We start from the raw sequence: 19657 nt of genomic DNA on the forward strand, positions 1-19657 counted from the left end.
TTGCCTTCTGAAAATTGTTAAAAAAGCTGGGCATAGTAGTGCATCCCTATAACCCTAGTGATCTGGGAGGCTAAGACAGGAGAATTTTGAGTTCAAGGACAGTCTCAGGAATTTAGGAGATCCTGTCTCAAAAATAAAAAGGGCTGGGGAGATGGCTCAGTGGTTAAGCATCCTTGGGTTCAATTCCCAGGTCAAAAAAAAAAAAACAAAACAAAAGAAACAAACAAACAAAAACCATTGTTGGTATTAATTACATGCAAGTATCTTCTTAGTTTGTGGCTTGTTGTATCTATATTCTTCTGGCCATAAATATCATGTGTCACATAGAGTGCACATAATGCAAACTAAGACAGATAAATTCTTTGTTCTTCTAGAGTTTACATCTTACGGATTATATTCTAGTGGGGGCAGGGGAAAGGATGATAGAGATTGATAACAGAAATAAATACAGTAGGAGATGGGGATATAACTCCATTTTAGAGTGCTTGCCTTGCATGCACAAGGCCCTGGGTTCAATCACAGCACCACCAAAAAAACTGTAAAAATAAACAAACAAACAGACAAACAAACACAATGGTTCATAACAGAAAACAGGACACACAGTGAACAAATGCTTTACTTAGAAACTTTAAGACCCTTTGAAGGGGTAACATTGAAGTTGACCCAAAGTGATTAGAAGCCCATCATGTTAGGGTAGGAAATAAATTTCAAGGCAGTTAGCTGTGTTTGAAAAACTGGCAGGACAGCATTGATGCAGTTTAGTGAAAAAAAGATACAAAAGACCAGGCTGGAACTGCAGGTGGAAACCAGATTGCAGAAAGGTTTTGTAAGGCAAGGTGAGGAATCTTCAGTCATATTCTAAGTACTATGAATAATTTAATACAGCATATGAGCTGATCATTTTTTAAGTTAGAACTGTTAAGACTGACCTTTGATAGTACTGTTCAACCTCTCATTTCCAAAAATACACATCAAAATGCCTTTAAACTACTTAGGAATTAGACTAGAAATCTTGCAACTTCTAGAAGAAAACAGGGGGTCAACACTTCATCATAAAGGTGCTGGCACTGACTTCCTTAACAAGACCACCAAAGCACAAGAAATATAACCAAGAATCAATAAGTGGGATGCCATCAAACTAAAAAGCTTCTGCAGAGCAAAGGAAATGATTAAGAGCATGGAGAGCGAGCCTACAGAATGAAAAAAATCTTGGCCAGCCACTACTCCAATATGAGATTAATACCCAGAATGTATAAAAACTCAAAAAAACACCAAAAAAACCAAATAACCTAATCAATAAATGGGCAAAACAACTGAATAGAAACTTCTCAAAAGAAGAAACACAAATGGCCAAAAATGTCAGGCATGGTGGTACATGCCTGTAATCCCAGCTGCTTGGGAGACTGACACAGGAGGATTGCAAGTTCAAAGCCTGCCTCAGCAATTTAGTGAGAACCTGTCTCAAAATAAAAAATAAAAAGGGCTGGGGATGTGGCTCAGTGGATCATCCCTGGAACAGAGAAGCAAAAAATATATGAAAAAAATGTTCAACATCTCTAGCAATCAGATAAATGCAAATCAAAACTATACTAAGATTTCATCTTACTCCAGCCAGAATGGCAATGATCAAGAATACAAACAATACTACATGCTGTACATTGTTGGTAGGACTACAATCACTTTGGAAAACAGTATGGAGATTCCTCAAAAGACTAGAGATGGAACCATTAGAGGACCCAGCTATCCCACGCCCTGGTATTTCCCCCATAGTTCTAAAACAGGCATATTATTGCAATACACCACCTCAATGTATATAGCAGTACAATTCATGGTAGCTAAATTATGGAATCAATCAAGATGCCTGTCAATAGACGAATGGATAAACAAAATGTTGTATACATATATACAATAGAGTTCTATTCAGCCATAAAGAAGAATGAAATTATGGTATTTTTTCAGTAAATGGATGGAAATGGAGAAAATCATGCTAAATGAAATAAGCCAAACTCAGAAACTCAAAGGTCAAAAGTTTTCTCTCATCCGTGGAAGCTGGAGTAAACTAAAGGAACAGGGAAAGGAAGAACAGGATAACACAAAGGGAAGATCAGTAATGTAGAAGGAGATGGAGTAGCAGAGTGGAGGGATGGGAAAGGAGAGGCAATGCAGAGTGAATTCTTAAAAAGAAAAAAATATCACATCAAGTGCATATGTAAATATATCACAGGGAATTTCATCTTTATGCATAAATAAAAAGGAATCAATCAACTACAAAAAAATAAATAGGTGAAAGGAAGTCCATTAGAGTAGAGGAGGAAGAACGGGGAGGGAGGGAGGACAGGAAGGAAAACGGGGAGGGGATCATGAACTAAAACTGAATCTCATGCATGTATGAGTTTGCATGGAGGAGCCCAACTACTATGTATAACTATAAAGCTCTTAAAAAAAAAGACTTTAAATTATATTTGGCATTTGCTACCTTTTCAATGGATGTATTTCTTAAGATTTAAAATAATTTAAGATAATGAAATGACATATTCTTTTTTTATTAGATCTTTTGGGAAAATACCAAGGAGTGGGAGAGCTGGGTCATGAAATGCCATATTCTGAACAAAAGGCTACCTTACATTTATAATATATGTCAGGTATTCAAATTACCACATAAATTTTAAAGTTAAGAAAAGCATTCAAACTTGAATAGCAATCTACCATTAGTATTATAAAGGACAGAGGTGGTTGACAATTTATCATTAACAGATAGTAATTATTATTTCCCATTTTTGTAACACAATTACCAGTATTTGAAATCTTTTCAGAGCAGGCAGTGCCTGCATTTCCTGGGGCAATAAGCACTTGTTTGACATGATGAGACTGTGCAAGCTTCCAGGCCAGCGCATGTTCCCTTCCGCCACTGCCAATGACAAGTACTCGGGCTGCCATCGCTGTCTGTAAAGCAGGAATTCAAAGGAAAATGAACCTCTGAAGCAAGAAAATCATAGTCACATATGATTTTATGCATTTTAGAATACATATGCTTTAATACCACAAATATTATTTAATCGTTATCTAAATGAGTCAAGTAAATAATTTGTACTCAAATGATATTTTCACCTGATTCATTTTTTAAAAAAATTTTCATTAATAATTTGAGAAAAATGACTGTAGTCATAGGGTAAGGGGGGATTCTAAAAATAAGGAAGACCTAGATTAAGTCATGGTGATGTGGCTTCTGTTATGGTTTAGGTGTTCCCCAAGGTTTCAAGTATTGACATTTAATCCCCATTGTGAGCTATTAGCAAAGTGGAAATGTAATCCAACTATGGTTACAGGCGGAGTTTTTGGAAGGTGATTAAGTTTAGAAAAGATCATTGGGGTGGAGACCCCACCCTAACGACCTTTTCTAAACCTAGGTGGTTTTATAAGAGGGAGATACACACATATATTTACGTGTACCAGTTTGGCTATTGCCACACGATGCTCTGTGCCACTTAGGGACTTTACCAACAAGAAGCTGATCATCAGATGGGGCCCTTTGACCTTGCACTTCCACAACTGTGAGCTAATAAAACTCTTTTCTTCATAACTTATTCAGTCTGTAATATTATATGCAACCGAAAATAGTAATATAGTTCCTTATCTGAGAAACAATATCCTACAATCTCTCTTCTCTAGCTTCATTTTAGGAAGATTTAATAATCATCAAAGCCTTAATAAGAAAAAATGATTGTTTGATTGATTTTAAGAGACTGGAGTCTTACTATGTTGCCTAGGCAGCCCCGTACTTTTAGGCTCAAGTGATCCTCCTGCACCAGCCTTCCAAGTAACTGGGACTATAGGCATACACGCTGACACTTAAATTTAGACCCCAAATTTAAAATCTGTTTCTAAACGTTGAGACTGTATAGACAACTTTATGATAAAGTTATCACAAATTGAAAGAAATATTAAAGACTGGGGTCAGCAAATTTCATCTGTAAAGGACCAGACAGTAAATATTTGAGGGGTACGTGCTGTGTCCAAACTACCAACTGTTTATGGTGACATGAGAGGAGATATAGACAATACACTGAAAGGTGAACATGCCAATATCCAGAAAAACTTAACTTTATAAAACAGGCAGCAGGACAAAGGTATTATTTGCCTACCAGGGCTCTAGGCAGTAGGAAGCCACCTGAAAGTTTGTAACAAAATAAATAAAACAATAAAATTTTTATGTACAAATATAATTTTATCACATGTGATAAAAACATTATCCACCATCCCCAAACCATTCTTATTTGGTGGGCTGAAAAACAGCCAGCAGAAAAACAGGTACAGTTAGGTGCAGTGGCGCACACCTGTAATCCCAGTGACTTGGGAGGCTGAGGCAGGAGGATCACTAAGTTCTAGGCAGCCTTACCAAGTTAGGCCCTAAGCAACATAGGTAAACCAGGTCAAAAAAGAGCTGGGGATGTAGGTCAGTGGCAAAGTACGCCTGGGTTCAACTGCCAATACAGGAAAAAAAAATGCAAAAAAGCAAGCAAGCAGGCAGCAGAAGGGTTTGGCAGGAGGGAGTTGTAGTTTGCTGACTTCTGATTTAGGAAGTTTGTGTGCTATGTTTGAAATCTGGTAGAGAAGGCAAAAATCTATTTAAACACCTCTTAGTTTTGGTATTTGTGTGACCTTGGTTGTGTAAAGATTAATTGAAATGACATTTATAAAATATTAATACTACTTATAGAACTTAGGGGTTGTAAATGCAAACTTGTTACAATTACTTCTTTCACCCACATTCATATTTTGGAATAGAAACAATTTATCAAATCATTACACTAGGAGGAAAAAAAAGTGGCTGGGGGTATGGCTTAATAGTACAGTATTCAGCAGAAGCTCTGGGTTCAATTCCCAGAACAAAAAACAAAGGAAAAAACTTCACAAAAGAATAAATAATTTGTCACATTAATTTACTAATTTTCAAAAGACATCTAACTATGTAGAAGGCATGATGGTAACAGGATAAAGAAACTGAAATTGATAACTTCCTGTAAGATGCTAAAACTACATACATAAAGGAAAATTTAAGCCTTTAATATTAAAAAGCTATTTTTTTAAAGCACTTACCTCATGCCAGGTGCCATTCTAAACTTTTAGATACTACTATTATTTCTACTTTACTGAAAAAGATGGAAGCCCAGTTAGATTATATAAATTGCTGGAGGTCACACAGCTAAGATGGTGCAGATTCTGGATTCCAAATGAAGCCATTTTCTTTAGATACTTTTCAGACAACAATTGACATGATTAGCATTATAAACTTATGGGGAAAAACCCTGCTAAATTAGTCTCAGAAGGAAAAGCTATTTTAATTCAACCAAAAATAGACATTTTATGTGCTATGTGCATTGAAATATCTGAAACATATCTTTAAATCTACAGAAAATATCACATATTTGTTTGAATAAGACTGGCAGTTTTAGAAAAATTTCCTGCTTACTTTACATACAGAATCTATGAAATAGCAGTGCTAGCCAGCCTGAAAGGTACATCAGGATTAGGCAAGAAGCTTGGGCTCCAGAAGTCGCTTTTCCTCACTCTTTACTAGCTGGGAAACCTTGAGGGACTTAACCTTGGGCCTCAGTGATTAGAATGGGTAACCTACAACGAGAACAGCAGAGCCAGAGAAGGCCACTTCAAAGAATTTGGGGAATAACGTACAAACACAAGTGGATCAAATCAGCTAGTGACAACGGACGCACAACGAGACAAGTGATGAGTATATCAATTTTGGGTTATGGCCTGAAAAAAGCATAAAGACACAAACAGGCCTGGCCCTATTCGCAGGGAAAGTGATAGCTCACGTGTAAACCTCCATTAACAATGCAAAGCACATGGCCAAGTCCCCAGCCACCGTATTTCAAAACAAGACGAAAATTTCTACAGCCAAGTGTGTTTCTACAATTCCACTCAGTTCCTGAAAGTAAATCCCCAGCCAAAGCATAAACGTGGTCTAAAAGCCGAGGGAGCTTACGCACCTATACCCACGGCCAAGCCGCTCGCACTCGCTACTCGCCGGAAGTGGCCCGGGGCTCCGCGCGCCCGCCCCTCACCCGCCTCCCTCCCCATTGGTCGCCTGGCCTGGGTCCCTGGTCCAGGCAATCAGTGGGGCTCCTTCCCGCTCGGGCGCGGCTTGAGCCTGCTTGGGACCACAGCCTGACCAAAGCATGTTTACAGTGGGTCACTGTGGTGGGGGCTGCCACGTAACTTCTCCATTCCTCCCCGGGAGCCTCCTGAGCTCTGTGGGAGCGCCCAGACGCCGAAGCCCCATTTGGCTCCTTGTGGGCAGTTCGCGAAAGTCAGAGCTGACCAGCTACTGCGGGGACAGTCTCATGACCTGCTCGGCTCCTAGGAGCCCAGAATGCACTAGGCTTTTGAGCGCAGGACCTCCAGCCTGTTGCTAAAAAAATTATCCGAATATAGGAGGCAGGGGAGAGAGCCGGGATAGAAACGTTAATCGTGTTCACAGCACAGGGGGAACCCGGGCTCTAGTTCCTTCCCGTTTGCATCTCCCTGACTAAACTCAAGTCGGCGCCACTAGCAAACACTGGGAGCTCTAGTACAAGCACCATGTTGCGGTTTTTTTTTTTTTTTTTTGCCCTCGTTCCTCATGGAATTTCATCTCAGACATTCAGACGCGACAGCAAATCTCCTAAAGCCCCTCAAAACTGCTGGGGGGCCGACAACAGAATCTGACAGGGATCTCTAGAGAGACTTCTGTAATGGCGCCTGCGTCAGATACTAACATGGCGGACTTGGTCGTGCGCGGCGCAAACGTCAGCAGCTCTCCCCCAGCCGCTCGGAAACAGAGGAGGAGAGCGGGACCGTGCCCACTGATTGGTCCGTTGGCGGAGCGTGCCGGTCTGGGCGCTCCCACACGAACCAATCAGGAAGGCGAGAGAAGGAATTGGCCGCTGCGCCTCCTCCCGAGGCATGCTGGGAGCCTGGAGGACTAGCGAGGAGGAGTTGAGAGAACGGAGCGGACGCCATGGCGGCCGACATCGAGCAGGTTTTTAGGTCTTTCGTGGTCAGTAAATTCCGGGAAATCCAACAGGAGCTTTCCAGGTAAATACCTCCCTGACTTTTCTGCTCCCAAAGGGCTGCTGGGCCCCCCGCCTTAGGCTTCCATGGTACCTTTCTTCAGAGACGCCGTCGTTCCTCGGCTCAGGCCCCGCTACGGCCCCGCCTGGGCCTGGGATCCATTTTCCGGGCCCTCCCCCCCCAACCCTCCATCCGCTCGTTCCCTTTTCCCCGAGAAACTTCGCCTTTTCGGTGGCAATTTCAGACTCCTCCTTTTTTACAGAGTTTAGACGCTCACCCTTCTCTGCCGCTTGCTCGCCCCTTACCCTTTAGCGACTGGTAGGCCTACTTGTCCACCAGGGACGGGCCTAGTCCTTCCTCAGCCCCTCCTCCGCCACCGCCTCTCCGCCTCCGCGGATTTCGCCGGCCGGTGTCTGTGACCGGAAAGGGTCTCTAACGGCCGTTTCTTGGGTAATCCTAAATCCGCTCTATTATTGCCAGCTTCACATCGTTTGGGGGCCGGGAGCCATTAATTCTGCTATTCGGGCCCAGTATTCTGTGTTTTCCACCAGGCAGCATTCTAACAGATTTAAGTGAAAATGCCGCAAACTGATATTGGCCAACTTGTGAAATATTCGAGAAGAGGATGGACTGGGTCTTGGAAATACCGATGGTTACTAGATTTTGACAACTGGAAAGTGGATTTTGTGTCTAGACCAATTTTTTTTCTTGCTACCCCTGCCTCAGTTGACATATTTGATCAGCACGCTAGTTTTGCTATTTCTGATAGACTTTACATAGGTCACGTTGGTTTCACGAAATTTAAAGATGGAGAGATCTCCAGAGTAGTTGTTTACCGAGAAAGGAAAATAGTGTGGCTCTTGCTGTTAAGTGGTTGTCTTTTAGTATTTTTTGTTTTGTATGAAATACTCAAAAGTCCAGAGGTTGAAAAGAGATCTTGAAAAGTAATTTACTTGTTCTGAGTTACACTGTTTTTGCTAATTATATTTTAAAAGTTTAGAACAAGAATAATATGTGAATTTGAAAATAGTCGGAAACGCAATTTAATTAGGTATCTAAATGAACATTATTGGAGGTAATGATGTATTACTGCAACACCTTTTTGCAGAATGTGTTGTTTTTTAAGTGGGAAATATATCTCTTGTTACATTGCTTTTGAACGTTTTGTGATATTGGTAGTGCTTTTTAGGATGAGAAGAGACCTGAACTAAGGGAAAATAATTGTCTTGGAAACTTTTAAATAGTTGTATGACATCAGTAATTGTGTTTGCTTTGTTTTTATAGCTTTTACAAGTAAGTCTTTCTGTTAGAAAATGAGCATTTCTTTTGCTGTAAAAAAAAATCTAGAAACTATAAAAGGAGAAAAAAACCAAACACTACTCTTATTGATGTAATATCCTTTAGTTTTTGCTTGTGTATACAGATTAACATGCGTTTTGTTAATGTAATTGTTCTATTTTATTTTTCAACCTGATAGTGCCAAGTAGTTTGTCCATAACAGACTCAAAATTTGGGTTACTCTTCATGGCTGCATAGAATTCCTTTGTAGGAATATATTGAAGGATATTTAAGTGGTTTGAAATTCTCATTGCTTTTTAGTAGTTGCAATTAATATCCTGGCAGCTTTTAAGGTGATTAAGATTGCTTTCTGAGCAGACTTTTTAAAATCGTAGTTTTGTGACTTTTAAATACATGGTAATTATGTATGTATAAGTGCTCAGGAAAAGTGTAAAATAGTGCTTCATAAAGGCAATCTGAAAGGAATATTAGATAAAGCAGATTATCACTAGGGAAATATTCAGCTCTTTAACACAAATTAATGTATTATTGGTGTAAAGACAAGATTAAAAAAATTTTTTTTTAGTTGTAGATGAACACACAGTATCTTTATTTTTATGTGGTACTGAGGTTTGAAACCAGTGCCTCACACTTGCAAGGCAAGTGATTTACCACTGAACTACAGCCCCAACCCAGAGACAAGTTTTTTATTAACCATTTCAGTGAACTGTTTTTTCTCTTTTCCCCATCTACTTTTACATGCATCTGGGTTATAAAGTGATGTTTAGCTAGTTCGAGTAAGTGATCCAGTGTATATAGAAGTGTTCAAGAGTATGGGCTCTGGTTTTGAATGCTTGCTTCACTTTTTAATAGCTATATGATCTTCAGTTTAGTTTCTTGTCTTCTCTCTGCCCCATTTCCCTCATTTATAAAATCAGAGTAATAGTGGTGATTTGAGTTTTAGTAGGACTAAATGAGTTGAAAATGTAGAACATGACATGACACTACTTAGTACTCAACAAATGTTTATTATTATTACATGGTTCATTATATTAAAAAATCAAATGTTCCTTAACATTTAGTTAATTACTGAATTTATTTTGACTAGACTTTTATGTGTTTTCAGTTAGCTAAAATTAAAGTAAAATTAATATTGAAATTATTAGATTTCAAAATTTTGCACATTTACACAAAAACAATAAAAATGATTACAAGGTGAAATGTTTTATCTATACTTAAATTCTTCTGACTCTTTGAGTTGAAAGTATGTTAAACCATCTATCATTTTGTTAGTATAAATGAGTTACCACTTGTTTAATGTGAATTTTTTTGAACACCAGAAATTTTTTAGTACCAGGATTTTTTATAATTAGGTATAAATGATATAAATATTTTTCTTTATAAATTTTATGGCATTTCATTAACAGCCTTAAACCTGAACAGAGGCTACAAATTACTTTTTTTACTCAGTGTGTCAGTGGCTAACTTCTGTGTTCCTTGATACTGTTTATTGTAATTGTGACCTGTGCACAGGTGTGGTTTTATTGTGGCCATAGTTTCTACCATAATGTTAGGTCATCTTATTTAAGCTCTTATTAATATTTCTCCCTGGAGAGAAGTATATAGGTAACCCAAAACCTCAAGTTATATTTCTGGAATTATTTCATTTAAAAAAGGTTTTGCTTAGAAATATGATTTTGTATATATATTTTCTTAACTTTCAGTGCTGAACACTTTGTGTAAAAATGAAAATGTCCCAGCTATGAGTATATCGTATTAAGGATGCCTAGTGGCAAATATCTGAAATAGGAAGGAAAAGGGTGAAAGATCATATTAATTGGAACATCAATATTAGCTTATTGATTTATCATGTGGTGTGATAAAATGTTAATGAATTTTGAAAAACTTTTCTTGTCAAGTGGAAGGAGTGAAGGCCAGCTGAATGGTGAAACAAATACACCTATTGAAGGAAACCAGGCAGGTGATGCAGGTGCCTCTGCCAGGAGCCTACCAAATGAAGAAATAGTGCAGAAGATAGAGGAAGTGCTTTCTGGGGTCTTAGATACAGAACTACGATATAAGCCAGGTAAGATGGAGATAAATGTCTCAAAATTTTGGTTTTTAAGTTTTTTAAAATTTTTTATTTGAAGGTTAAGTATTATTTTATTGAATCAATTTACTGAAGACTTTCTTGGTAAAGTTCTCCCTTGAGAATAAAATTATACTGAAACATGAACATTGATGCATTTCTTTGCTTTGCTGGTAGAATATAATTTTTTTTCTCTCTTTGATTCAATTTTATAGTGTCTTAGTGCCAGGATTTTTGAATGTGGATTTTCATTGAACCAGTTGTCTTTAAACATCAGATTTGGATGGTGTAGTATCCTGGGTCAAATATGTGTTTTTTTTTTTTTTAAGATATAACCCTAGAAGTTTTTATTTTAAAGTCCAGGCTTAGAGATGTCTTGTTTTTACACTCACACCATTTAAAAATACAATGAAAGGGAGTCATTGTATGAATATTTAGATTTTTTAGAGTTGATTAAATAATTGATATTTACAAGGGAAGGATATATAATTAATTATAAAAAATGATAGTTACTGTCTTTAGGAATTAGGTGTGTGGTATGATCTTTTTTTGTATGTTGTGGTTTAAAAAACATACACTTAGATTTATGGTTCTAGCAACAAACATTTTCTTAACCTTTTTTTTAACCAATATTTGATGTTATGAAATAAACAAACAATAGAAAGGTATTTGTTCTTATCAGTTTATATTTTTCTATAGTCTTAATGGCCAGAATGTCTGATTGGCTTTTTCTGGTTTATTTAATTTAATACTGGTATTAGGATAAATCCCATCTAGTTTAAAGTGGAACTAAATGATCTTTTCTAGGATATGCAAATTGAAAAAAATGTCTTTTTTTTTTTTTTTTTTTTTTGGTGTGGAGTGAGCTGGGGGTTGAACTCAGCCTCATACATACTAGGCAAGTGCTCTACCACTGAGTTACATCTCCAGCTCTGAAATGTTCTTTTTTGGTTGATGGGTGGGTACCGGGGATTGAACTCAGGGGCACTTGACCACCAAGCCACATACCCGGCCCCATCTTTTGTACTGTATTTAGAGACAGGGTCTCACTGAGTTGCTTAGTGTCATGCTTTTGCTGAGGCTGGCTTTGAACTAGCAATCCTCCTGCCTCAGCATCCCAAGCCCCTGGGATTACAGGCATGCGCCACCATGCCTGGCTCTGACATATTCTTAAATTACATATTAAAGGCTGTAAGAAATTTTTTCTTATTGCTTAGTCATTTTTAGAAGAGTATTCAGGGGAAAATATAGTTTTTAATCAATGTACAAGTATGAAAAGATGCAATCTAAGTTCTATATTGATGTGTTGCATTTGTTGTTCAGATGTTTGTATTCTGTTTAGAAGTAATTACTATTGTTGAGTTTACCATGTGCCCAGTCTTGTTGGATGCACTAGCATGGTTTAATTTATTCAGCTTCCAACGTTAGACAGTGTGTCAGTAATTTGGTTAATGCTATTTATCTACTAACTGATGTACTGATTGAGGATACAAAAGTAGGCATTTTGTTTCAGAGCCAGTGTGCCATGTTGCTTCTGGTATAAAAAGGAGTTGTAAAATAATTATAAAAAATAGCCAGGTGCCATGTGCATGCCTGTAATTTCAGTTACTATAATCCCAGTTACTTGGAGGCTGTGGCAGGAGGATTGCAAGTTCAGGGCTTCAGCAATTTAGCAAAACCCTGTCTCCAAATAAAAAATGAAAAGAATTGGGGTTATAACTCAGTGCTAGAGTGCCTCTGAATTTAATCCCTAATACTCCCTCCCTCCAATTTTTCTTAATGTAGATGTTTTTAATAGCAATGGTAACAGCTAAACATGATATTGATTGATACAGTTCGTAAACAATTTGCTAAAATTTAAGAATTGGATAAAGAATTAATTTAATAGAATTTATTAAAATTTTTTGTTGTTGTTTTGGTGATTGGTATTGAACCCAGAGCTTTGTGTATTCTGGGCAGGTCTACCCTCAGCCCTAAAACACATTTTAATATAATTCTAGATAAGTTTTTGGGATAAAGTAAGAAGTTATTTTTAACTCAAACTTTAGTTGTAGAAAGAATATTGGAAAAGTGGCAGTGGCAGTCTTTGGACTAATTGGTTTATGGAAAAGAATTTATTTGGTAACTTTTTGTTTAACATAGGGTATTATACTATGAAGTTTTAACATGGAGCAAAAATACTGGTTTATATGATTTATTTAAATCTACTTTGGAGACCATCTGACAAAATTTAATTTTTATTACTTTCAGATTTGAAAGAGGCCTCCAGAAAAAGCAGATGTGTATCTGTACAAACAGATCCTACTGATGAAATTCCCACCAAAAAGTCAAAGAAGCATAAAAAGCACAAAAACAAAAAGAAGAAAAAGAAGAAAGAAAAGGAAAAAAAGTACAAAAGACAGCCAGAAGAATCTGAGTCAAAGCCGAAATCTCATCATGATGGGAACATAGATTTAGAATCTGATTCCTTTTTAAAGTTTGATTCTGAACCTTCAGCAATGGCACTGGAGCATCCTATAAGATCATTTGGCCTATCTGAGTCCAGTGAATCCCCTACAGTTATGCTGGAACCTCCTGTAGTATCAATGGAGGTTTCGGAGCCACACATCTTAGAAACTCTGAAGCCAGCTACAAAAACTGCAGAACTCTCAGTTGGATCTACATCACTTATCTCAGAACAGTCTGTGGCAGCAACATTGGAACCATCTACAACAAAGATTCTGGATTCCTTTGCAACAGCGCCTGCTACAACAGTAGGGCTGAAGTCAGCTGAGCCAGTTGTAACGTCAGTGGAGTATCAGACAAAATCTGTGCTGAAATCTTTGGAGAGCACCTCTCCAGAGCCATCAAAGATCAAGTTGGTGGTAGAGCCTCCAGTAGCAAAAGTGCAAGAGCCATTAGACACCCTTGTGACCGCATCAGACACACCTACTGAGGTGCACCCTGAACCAAGCACATCAACAACAGTGGATTTTCCAGAGTCATCTGCAACTGAAGTGCTAAGATTTCCAGAGCAACCTGTAGAAGTACCATCGGAGATTGCAGATTCATCAATGACAAGACCACAGGAGTTGCTGGAGCTGTCTAAGACCACAGCGTTGGAGCTGCCGGAGTCGTCGGTAGCCTCAGTGCTGGAGTTGCCGGGGCCACCTGCGACCTCCAAGTCGGAGTTGCAGGGGCCCCCTGTGACTCCAGTGCTGGAGTTACCTGGGCCCTCTGCTACCCCGGTGCCAGAGTTGTCAGGGCCCCTTTCTACCCCAGTGCCTGAGTTGCCAGGGCCCCCTGCGACTGCAGTGCCTGAGTTGCCGGGGCCCTCTGTGACAGCAGTGCCACAGTTGTCACAGGAATTGCCAGGGCCTCCAGCACCATCCATGGGGTTGGAGCCACCACAGGAGGTACCAGAGCCACCTGTGATGGCACAGGAGTTGCCAGGGCTGCCTGCAGTGTCAGCGACAGTAGAGTTGCCAGGGCAGCCTGCGGTAACAGTAGCAATGGAGTTGACCGAACAACCTGTGACGACGACAGAGTTCGAGCAGCCTGTGGGGATGACAACGGTGGAACATCCTGGGCATCCTGAGGTGACAGCAGCAACAGGGTTGCTGGGGCAGCCTGAGGCAACTATGGTGCTGGAGTTGCCAGGACAGCCAGTGGCAACAACAGCGCTGGAGTTGTCTGGGCAGCCTTCGGTGACTGGGGTGCCAGAGTTGCCAGGGCTGCCTTCGGCAACTAGGGCACTGGAGTTGTCGGGGCAGTCTGTGGCAGCTGGGGCACTAGAGTTGCCTGGGCAGCTCATGGCAACTGGGGCACTGGAGTTCTCAGGGCAGTCTGGGGCAGCTGGAGCACTGGAGCTTTTGGGGCAGCCTCTGGCAACAGGGGTGCTTGAGTTGCCAGGGCAGCCTGGGGCGCCAGAGTTGCCTGGGCAGCCAGTGGCAACTGTGGCGCTGGAGATCTCTGTTCAGTCTGTGGTGACAACATCGGAGCTGTCAACGATGACCGTGTCGCAGTCCCTGGAGGTGCCCTCGACGACAGCGCTGGAATCCTATAATACGGTAGCACAGGAGCTGCCTGCTACATTAGTGGGGGAGACTTCTGTAACAGTAGGAGTGGATCCCTTGATGGCCCAAGAATCCCATATGTTAGCTTCTAACACCATGGAGACCCATATGTTAGCATCCAACACCATGGACTCCCAGATGCTAGCATCCAACACCATGGACTCCCAGATGCTAGCGTCCAACACCATGGACTCCCAGATGTTAGCCTCTAGCACCATGGACTCCCAGATGTTAGCCTCTAGCACCATGGATTCCCAGATGTTAGCAACTAGTTCCATGGACTCCCAGATGTTAGCAACTAGCACTATGGACTCCCAGATGTTAGCAACGAGTTCCATGGACTCCCAGATGTTAGCAACGAGTTCCATGGACTCCCAGATGTTAGCAACCAGCTCCATGGACTCCCAGATGTTAGCAACCAGCTCCATGGACTCCCAGATGTTAGCAACCAGCACCATGGACTCCCAGATGTTAGCAACCAGCACCATGGACTCCCAGATGTTAGCAACTAGTTCTATGGATTCCCAGATGTTAGCATCTGGCACTATGGATTCTCAAATGTTAGCTTCTGGCACCATGGATGCCCAGATGTTAGCCTCTGGCACCATGGATGCCCAGATGTTAGCCTCTAGTACCCAAGATTCTGCTATGTTGGGTTCAAAATCTCCTGATCCTTATAGATTAGCTCAGGATCCTTACAGGTTAGCTCAGGATCCATATAGGTTGGGTCATGACCCTTATAGGTTAGGTCATGATGCTTACAGGTTAGGACAGGACCCCTATAGATTAGGCCATGATCCCTACAGACTAACTCCTGATCCCTATAGGATGTCACCTAGACCCTATAGAATAGCACCCAGGTCCTATAGAATAGCACCTAGGCCATATAGGTTAGCACCTAGACCCTTGATGTTAGCATCTAGACGTTCTATGATGATGTCCTATGCTGCAGAACGTTCCATGATGTCATCTTATGAACGCTCTATGATGTCTTATGAGCGGTCTATGATGTCCCCTATGGCCGAGCGCTCTATGATGTCAGCCTACGAGCGCTCTATGATGTCAGCCTATGAGCGCTCTATGATGTCTCCTATGGCTGAGCGCTCTATGATGTCAGCCTATGAGCGTTCTATGATGTCAGCTTATGAACGCTCCATGATGTCCCCAATGGCTGATCGATCTATGATGTCCATGGGTGCAGACCGGTCAATGATGTCATCATACTCTGCTGCTGACCGGTCTATGATGTCATCGTACTCTGCGGCTGACCGATCTATGATGTCATCTTATACTGCTGATCGTTCAATGATGTCTATGGCAGCTGATTCTTACACTGATTCTTATACTGATACATATACGGAGGCATATATGGTGCCACCTTTGCCTCCTGAAGAGCCCCCAACAATGCCACCATTGCCTCCTGAGGAGCCACCAATGACACCACCATTGCCTCCTGAGGAACCACCGGACGGTCCTGCATTACCCACTGAGCAGGCAGCATTAACAGCTGAAAATACTTGGCCTTCAGAGGTGTCAGCATTACCCTCTGAAGAGTGTGTATCACAGCCTGAGCCTGCTGTGAGTCAAAGTGAGATTTCAGAGCCTCCGGCAGTGCCTGCTAATTATTCCGTGACAGGATCAGAGTCCTCAGTGTTAGCATCAGAGGCAGTTGTGACTGTTCCAGAACCACCACCAGAGTTAGAGTCTTCAGTTACATCAATACCTGTTGAGTCTGCAGTAGTAGCAGAAGAACATGAAAGTATTCCAGAGAGACCAGTGACTTGTATGGTATCTGAAATACCCATTTCATCTGAACCATCTATGTTAACATCAGAGCCTCCTATGATGTCAGAGGCAGCAGAAACATTTGATTCCATGAGAGCTGCAGGACATGTTGCCTCAGAGGTATCCATGTCCCTGTTGGAGCCAGAACCAACAGAGAGCATTCTGGAGCTACCAGGCATGGCTGGCCCAGTGCCTCCTGCTATGGCTGGCACAGCGCCTCCTGTTGTGGCTGGCCCAGAGCCTCCTGCCGTGGCTGGCCCAGAACCTCCTGCCGTGGCTGGCTCAGAACCTCCTCCTGTGGCTGGCCCAGAACCACCAGCCGTGACTGAGTTAGAATCACAAGCTGTGGCTGTACCAGAGCCTCCCACCATGGTTGAGCCAGAGATGGTTACCATTCCTGTATCAGTTGTGTCTGCCCTGGAGCCTTCTGTGTCTGTTTTGGAACCAGCAGTGTCATTCCTTCAACCTGCTATGATTGTTTCAGAACCATGTGTTTCTGTCCAGGAGTCCACTGTGACATTTTCAGAGTCTGCTGTCACTGTTTCGGAGCAAACTCAAGTAACATCAGCTGAAATGGCTTTAGTCTCTACACCAGTGATAGTGGGATCTAATGTTGTATCATCACAAGTTATGAAAGGGGTGACTTTACTATCTGGTGATCAAACTTTTTCTCCAGACATTAGCATGCAGGAGATTCCATTGCATTCAGGTGAAGAGCCACATGTGGAAGGACACGTGAAAAGTGACTCTTATGAAAATGAACATGGTATAAGTACAGACCTAAGTATAAATAATTATATAATTGCTAAAGATATGGAACATAATACAGAGTCTGTTGCTAGCACTGGTCCTGTTGGTGAAACTGGTGAAGAAAAAGTTTTGCCCATGAATGAGACTAAAGAATGCTCAGTATTGGATATCTGCCCTGGTATTAGTGAAGCTGATGTAGGAGGAACACTATCGTCTATTGGTCCTCTTGTTCTGGAACCTGATACAACGGGAACTAATAAGGGTATTGAGTTTGTGACAGCATCTGCTCTCAGTTCAATTAGTAAATATGATGAGGTATCTTTAACTACTCAAGATACTGAACATGACATGGTAATTTCCAACAGCCCCAGTGGTGGTAGTGAAGCTGACATAGAGGGACCTTTGCCTGCTAAAGACATTCATCTTGATTTAACATCTAATAATCTTATCAGTAAGGATACAGAAGAACCATTACCTGTGAGAGAGAGTGACCAAATATTAGCAGTTGCTCTCAGCCCTAAAGAAAGTAGTGGAGAAGATAAAGAAGTACCTCTCTCTACTAAAGAGATGTCTGATTCAGGATTTTCTGCTAACATTGATGAAATTAATGAAGCAGATTTAGTGAGACCATTACTTCCTAAGGACATGGAACGACTTACAAGCCTTAGAGCTGGTATTGAAGGACCTTTACTTGCAAGTGAAGCTGAACGTGATAAATCGGCTGCCAGTCCAGTTGTAACTAGTGTACCAGAAAGGGCTTCAGAGTCTTCTTCAGAGGAAAAAGATGATTATGAAATTTTTGTAAAAGTTAAGGACACACATGAAAAAAGCAAGAAAAATAAGAACCGTGACAAAGGTGAGAAAGAGAAAAAAAGAGACTCTTCTTTAAGGTCTCGGAGTAAGCGTTCCAAATCTTCTGAACACAAGTCCCGTAAGCGCACCAGTGAGTCTCGTTCCAGGGCAAGGAAAAGATCATCTAAGTCCAAGTCTCATCGCTCACAAACACGTTCACGGTCACGTTCAAGACGCAGGAGGAGGAGCAGCAGATCAAGGTCAAAGTCTAGAGGTAGGCGATCTGTATCAAAAGAGAAGCGCAAAAGGTCTCCAAAGCACAGATCTAAGTCCAGGGAAAGAAAAAGAAAAAGATCAAGCTCCAGGGATAATCGAAAAGCAGTTAGAGCTCGAAGTCGAACCCCAAGTCGTCGGAGTAGGAGTCACACTCCTAGTCGTCGAAGAAGGTCTAGATCTGTGGGTAGAAGGAGGAGTTTTAGCATTTCCCCCAGCCGAAGGAGCCGCACCCCAAGCCGAAGGAGCCGCACCCCAAGCCGAAGGAGCCGCACCCCCAGCCGAAGGAGCCGTACCCCCAGCCGAAGGAGCCGCACCCCCAGCCGAAGGAGCCGCACCCCCAGCCGTCGGAGAAGATCCAGGTCTGTGGTAAGAAGACGAAGCTTTAGTATATCACCAGTCAGATTAAGGAGATCAAGAACACCCTTGAGAAGAAGATTTAGTAGATCTCCCATCCGACGTAAGAGATCCAGGTCTTCTGAAAGAGGCAGATCACCGAAACGTTTAACAGATTTGGGTGAGTCATTCTTTCAAAATTTAATAAGGAGTGATTTAAACCTGAGTTTTTTTGTGATTTTGAGTCAAATAGGATATTTTGGATCATGGGTTTAAGTGTGATTAGATAAGCATGTGTTGATAAAGGGATAGATGCATGTGAGCATGTCATAGGAGTTAAAAAAGACCTGCTTTGGAGTATATTAGAACCAAGGTTTTTTTTTCCTTAAATTTTTTATTTTGCTTGCACCATCTTGCCTTAACTAAAAATGAGAAGCAAAAGTAGATAAAGACCAAAGAAAAGGGCAGATGGGAGATGGTCCTGTTATGAAAAACAAGGCCAGTATATACGGTCATATTGTCATATTGTTATTATATGTGTTATACATATACTGAGCAAAATTATGGTTTTCTTTCTTATTTAATAAATTAACATCTTAAAATGGCAATCTAGAATTGTTAAATGTTTGTGAAAGTAATTCTTCTGTTTTATACACTTGGAAATAGAAGTCAGTAGGAAATTTGCATCTGGGGTTATTTAATGAGGTAAATGAAAATTGTTATGGGTAAAGTGGAATTTATTAGATTAGAATCTGTTCTGACCAGTTGTGGTGGTGCATTCCTTAATCCCAGTGGCTTGGGAAGTTGAAGCGGGAGGATAGTTTTGCAAGGTTGTAAGCAACTTAGCAAGACCCTGTCTCAAAAAATAAAAAGGGCCAGGGACATGGCTTAGTCCTAATGCATCCCTGGATTCAGTCCTCACTACCCAAAGCCAAAAACAAATTAAAAAACCCCAACACAACTACTGTTCTTCCATGTTTTAAAAATAAGTACTATGTTTTGATATTTTTAAGTAGTATGCAGAGATAAATAAAACTTGATGGATGCAGGTTACCTGCTGCATAATTTATTATCCCAGTGGACTGGATATGTCCAGGTCAGGATTATCTAAAGAAAAAGATGTTAAGAGCAGTAAAGAAGAATTTGCATTCAGTTCAACAAGTGTTTTCTCAGCTCACTTTTATTCAAAGTAGAGAGATAGTATATAATTCCCAAACTGATTCAAAAT

At 40.8% G+C, this 19657-nt stretch overlaps 2 protein-coding genes across 11 annotated transcripts in view; one reads left to right on the top strand and one right to left on the bottom strand.

Moving 5' to 3' along the window:
• The window catches only part of GART (phosphoribosylglycinamide formyltransferase, phosphoribosylglycinamide synthetase, phosphoribosylaminoimidazole synthetase), a 30555-nt gene extending 24616 nt beyond the window's left edge, over window positions 1-5939 (bottom strand). Inside the window, exons 1-3 of the mRNA XM_081301094.1 lie at window positions 5835-5939; window positions 5098-5150; window positions 2793-2943 (exon numbers count right to left, since the gene is read on the bottom strand). Coding sequence (XP_081157220.1) covers window positions 2793-2937 — 145 coding nt within the window. The 5' untranslated portion in view covers window positions 2938-2943; window positions 5098-5150; window positions 5835-5939. The remainder of the gene's footprint in view (window positions 1-2792; window positions 2944-5097; window positions 5151-5834) is intronic.
• A 1026-nt stretch (window positions 5940-6965) lies between these two features.
• SON (SON DNA and RNA binding protein) overlaps window positions 6966-19657 on the top strand; it is a 31891-nt gene continuing 19199 nt past the window's right edge. For all 10 annotated transcript variants that reach the window (XR_014022931.1, XR_014022932.1, XR_014022933.1 and 7 more), the window contains exons 1-3: window positions 6966-7095; window positions 10269-10435; window positions 12689-18610. Coding sequence is in view for 6 of the 10 variants with exons in the window: in XM_081301081.1 (XP_081157207.1) it covers window positions 7019-7095; window positions 10269-10435; window positions 12689-18610 (6166 nt within the window). In the remaining 4 variants the exon portion in view is untranslated. The remainder of the gene's footprint in view (window positions 7096-10268; window positions 10436-12688; window positions 18611-19657) is intronic.

Source organism: Spermophilus citellus, assembly GCF_964194105.1.
Source record: "Spermophilus citellus genome assembly, chromosome: 7".
In the NCBI taxonomy this organism is placed as follows: domain Eukaryota; kingdom Metazoa; phylum Chordata; class Mammalia; order Rodentia; family Sciuridae; genus Spermophilus; species Spermophilus citellus.